General features: G+C 39.3%; 1 protein-coding gene across 1 annotated transcript in view; it reads right to left on the minus strand.

Moving 5' to 3' along the window:
• Positions 1–4,487, minus strand: part of ide (insulin-degrading enzyme) — a gene marked incomplete at its 5' end in the record, with an annotated part of 20,912 nt that overhangs the window by 14,203 nt on the left and 2,222 nt on the right. Inside the window, 8 exon segments of the mRNA XM_035663154.1 lie at positions 260–383; positions 501–603; positions 2,173–2,276; positions 2,913–2,993; positions 3,351–3,442; positions 3,544–3,636; positions 3,737–3,899; positions 4,113–4,225. Of these exon segments, the coding sequence (XP_035519047.1) occupies positions 260–383; positions 501–603; positions 2,173–2,276; positions 2,913–2,993; positions 3,351–3,442; positions 3,544–3,636; positions 3,737–3,899; positions 4,113–4,225 (873 nt within the window).

A 4,487-nucleotide genomic window follows, 5' to 3' on the forward strand; every position in this document is an offset into this window, starting at 1 on the left:
GCTTAAAAAAAAAAAAGAGAAAAAGCACAGTGGATTTTTAGTCTTTTCTTCACAGAATGTAACATGTTGTTAACAGCTTTGTTCCTCTGATCTTGACATCATGTTAACAACAGTACTAAATGCTTTATGCGTCAGTCACAGTCAACCTAATACCTTATTACCATATGAAAGCATTAGAGATTTTTTTAAAATATGCTGTTAAACACGGACTGTCCAGCACATTTAGGAAATGAAGAGTGCTGCGCAGCATAAACACTTGCCTTGATTAAAGTGGGGACTGATGGAGAGTCTTTCTCAAGAGGGTAGATCTCAAAGTTGGTCGGGATGAACTCGTTTTTCATAGGTAATTTAAACTTTCCGTTGAGGTCTGCACTTGCCCATTTCTGAAACACAGACAAACAATCAGCAAACAGTGCCTCATAAAACTTAAACAGCAGTCACAGACTCATCAGAAAGCATGTGTGTGATTGGATTAGAGCACTATGACCACAGTGATTCACCTTGAGGGTCTCTTCAGTGATGGCCTCCTGTTTGTACTGCGTGCCATACCACTCTTCTGTCTTGTCGGTTTGTCCTTCGAATGACTTTGACACCACTGCAACTCTGGAAAAATAAAAGTGAATCAGGCCATGTTACATGGATGCAAAAACCTCTGTCGGAGCTGATTAGATGCTCTGCCTTTGTAACCACTCCACAAGATGAGATGTGAGTGCTTTTCTATTAGTGTTGCATTGGGATCACGTTTAAAGTAGTGGAAATCCATCAACACATCTGCCTCTAACTGATGAGCTATGTTTAGAATTCCTATAAGCCCTCAGTGTGCTGCATTTAGAGTGGGTTTCACTGGAACCCAACATTTATTCAATTAAAGTAGCAAGAGCGGGTTCCTATTTGTTAAACATCAACAAAGACTCGGTAAAAAACAAATTGTTGAATTTCAACAAGTGCGATTCTAATTTCTAGCCCTTTAATGATGCGACCCAACTTGCTGCAACTTCACTTACAGCTGCTGGAATGAGATCGATCCGTGAGGAAACACTGGCATGAATTCTAACTAGGGCTGGCAAAACACCAAAGTTAAATAGCCACTTCAGTAAAGGAAGAGACTGGCATGTAAACTGCCAGGGTCAGCCAACGAGTGCATGCAATCTCCTCCTTGGTGAGCATTAGGGAATGGACTAGTTACAAGTCTGCACTTTGCGTGACACAAGTAGCATCCCATAAAATGAATGTTAATGCTGCAATATGTAAGATTTTTACCAAGTGGGGCTGCAACTGAGAAGATTTTGCTATTCCGTTAAAATGTCAGGCATTTGTTACGCAGGAGATTATACTTTGAAAATGAAGTCAGCTTAAGAGGTTTTCCACAGAGGCTCAACCTCTTCAGCATCTTTTACAAAAGGACTACATGCAAACTATATGGTTTGCAGATATCATCTGCTAAGATAAGATAAGATATATAGTAGTATAATATAGTATTAAGGTGTCTCTCTACTTTAACTCAAAATACTAGTTGATAGGTCATTATCTTTAAATAAAATGGGGCTAAAACACATTTTAGATTGGCCAAATTTTATATGAAGAAATCCTCTGAGGATACCAGCATTTCCAATTCAGAGAGCAGAACTTGATAATGTATTCCTGAGCGCACACATTCATCTCCCGATACACAAACTGAACCTTTGAGACTGCAGAGATAATCACATCTGGAAAGTTGCCTGGCATTTCTTTTCAAGGTAGAAAATTGAAAAAGGTGTTTCATCCAAATATCAAAGTAGACCAACACAGCACTTTGTCAGAGCTGGCAGGAAACAAAAAATATTTATTATCTGAATGTATTATCCTCTTATTTTCTATCACTGATACCAGTTACAAATATCCAGCAGACTTCCTGAGGTGTTTCTTTGGTGTTATGTGCAAATACACACATAATTGTACGTATATATGTATCTGTTTAGCTATAAATAACACAGAACACTGAAATCTATAAGGAAATAGATTCACTATGATTTATACTTATCGAACACTTCAGTTACCATCTGAAGCCGCACTTTAGTAGTGTGCTACTGTGACAACGTTAGTGTTAACTGTTATACTCAGGAATTTCAATAAACAAAGAAGTTTTAGTGCAGGTGCATGGATGGGATCAGAGACTGATGTTCTCACACTCACCTGACATGTTCTGGTCTCAGCTTATCCAGCACCATCTCAATCAGATCTGGCCTGAAGTCCTCCAAAAGGTACTCTGCTGCTAGGACCTCTTCAAGAGGGTAGTACTGAAACACAGAGCAGAAGATGTGAAGTGAGGTGGGGCGATTGGATATAAAACATTTGTTGAAAAGGATGTAAATTGAATTTGTTCCTCCAACTGTTCCTTGAGGCTGAATAATTATAAAAGTTACACTAAAACAAATGTGTTATTAAAGCTCTGATGTTCACGGTGCACAGATCTCCAATCAATAGTTTAACAACTGAGTCACAGCCCGCAAACTGTCGAGAGAATAAGGATTAGACTAAACTGTTGCTCTGCTGCAATGTGATTGCACTGAATATCACAGTATGGGTGTAATGTGAGGACTTCCTGCCACTTCTTATAATAGAGGGTGAGAAAAAAAAATCCCCACAAGATTCACACTGCCAAACCTGGTGAGAAGAAATGCAAAAGAAAATGCTTGCAATTAATGCAGCAGTGACAATTAGGTTCTTAAGTCAATGAGGCTTACTGCGACTGTCACACCGGAACTGTGGTGAATATAAAAGCCTCATTTCTGACTGTGCCTCTGTAAAATCTCAATTCTCTCAATAGAGTCAACAGCAGCACCAGGCAGCCTGATGACGACAGCAGGTACGGACACAATGAGCTGCACTCCGTCTCCCTGAAAACAACCTTTGCAGACGGAGAGGGGACCTACGTGTAGTAAACCAGCCACTTTGGAAGTGTAGCCACGGGGTCGTTCCTTGTCCTTGAACCTGAAGGCCACTTTGTTTAAATCCTACGAAGAGAGACAGAGATGGAAGACACAGATGACAGGTGGAGACACATACAACAGTTACATACAGTTAAAAGACATTTGGAGCCAGATTCTAGAAAGGTGGACTGCACAGAATTTCATCTGTTTTTATAATCCCTTAGGAAAGCTGTTGGGGTTTTTTTTACAGTGTAGCGTAGCTTCATTTGACATGGCTTAATTTATACATGGTGAAAATAGCTGGTAGGTTTATATCCATCAGTCTGTGCTGTCAATGTCTGTGCTGCTCCATTAGTTTCTCCACTAACCATAAATAAGTAGGCCACATTTTTCCTGCCCCTCGGTCTGAAATGTTGTCGCTGAATAGACAACATTAATTACCTTGCACTCCTCGAACACCCACTCCTGAGGTCCCTCAGTACGCAGTTTCTGGATATACTGGAACATGTGGAAGATGATGTCCTCAACGTGCACTGTCATGACACAATGAACATTATTTACACTTAATTTCCTCACACGCTAATCTTACCACAATAGGGAATAATCTCATGCAAAATACCCAAGTACTACTTACAGAGGCCCTCCTCGGTCAAGTCCACGTTGATGATGAAGAACATGAATCCTCTGGCTCCTTCTTTCTGCCCTCCAACAAGTGTGTTCACCCAGCCTTAAAGATAACAAAAGTTTGAGCTTGTTTTTCAGCACGTGTATAGCACTTTCTATCACAGTGCCTAAATTAACATGTCTGGAGCTCTCCTTAATGTTACCTTTAGATTTTAGCTCAGATAACAAACTTCCGGGTCCTTCGTGACCAATGAGGTGTCCCAGATAATGTCCTGGGTTAGATTTGTAGTACTTCTGTAGGTCTGGGATGGGGAAGGTCACATAGAGGTTCCTGATGTCTTTAATGGGCACCACTTTGTAGAATTGCTGTAACAAAACACACAAAAAAACACTTGTTACTTAGGGAAGTCATTCACACAATGTTTTAGAAAACATTTTGATGAATAACTGGAAATGTTTGTTATGTAATAAATGAATACAATCTAATTAAACACTTGCTATGGCCATATATTGCATTACAAGTGTAACGAGTGAACAGTAAAGTTTGAGAAACATTGGTAAGATAAGTCATTGGCTTACTCTGAGGTGTTCTTCCTGGAACGGGTGCTCAGGGAATTCTGGGATAGGAACGTTCTTGTTCTCCACTTCTCCAAACAGGTTGACAACCATGGACGTCAAATCATCTAATGATTCTGTAGGTAAAGAAGAAAAAACTCATTTATAGTTTACTTTAAAGACAGTAAGTAGCTCATATGAGAGCAAACAAAACCCTCGTTATAAAAGATCTTTGGCTGCGATCGAATAATAAAACATAAACCCACCTAAATTATTTTTTACCACTAATACGATTTTTCAGGATGCACACAACTGTTCAACTCCTATGATGTAACAGTAAAATATTTTTAAGTATTTTAAATATCTCCCTATTGTTTCTTTTTTTACTAGTTTTAACCT

This window comes from Morone saxatilis, unplaced genomic scaffold, assembly GCF_004916995.1.
Source record: "Morone saxatilis isolate NCDOM2014 unplaced genomic scaffold, NCSU_SB_2.0 Contig19, whole genome shotgun sequence".
Lineage (NCBI taxonomy): Eukaryota > Metazoa > Chordata > Actinopteri > Moronidae > Morone > Morone saxatilis.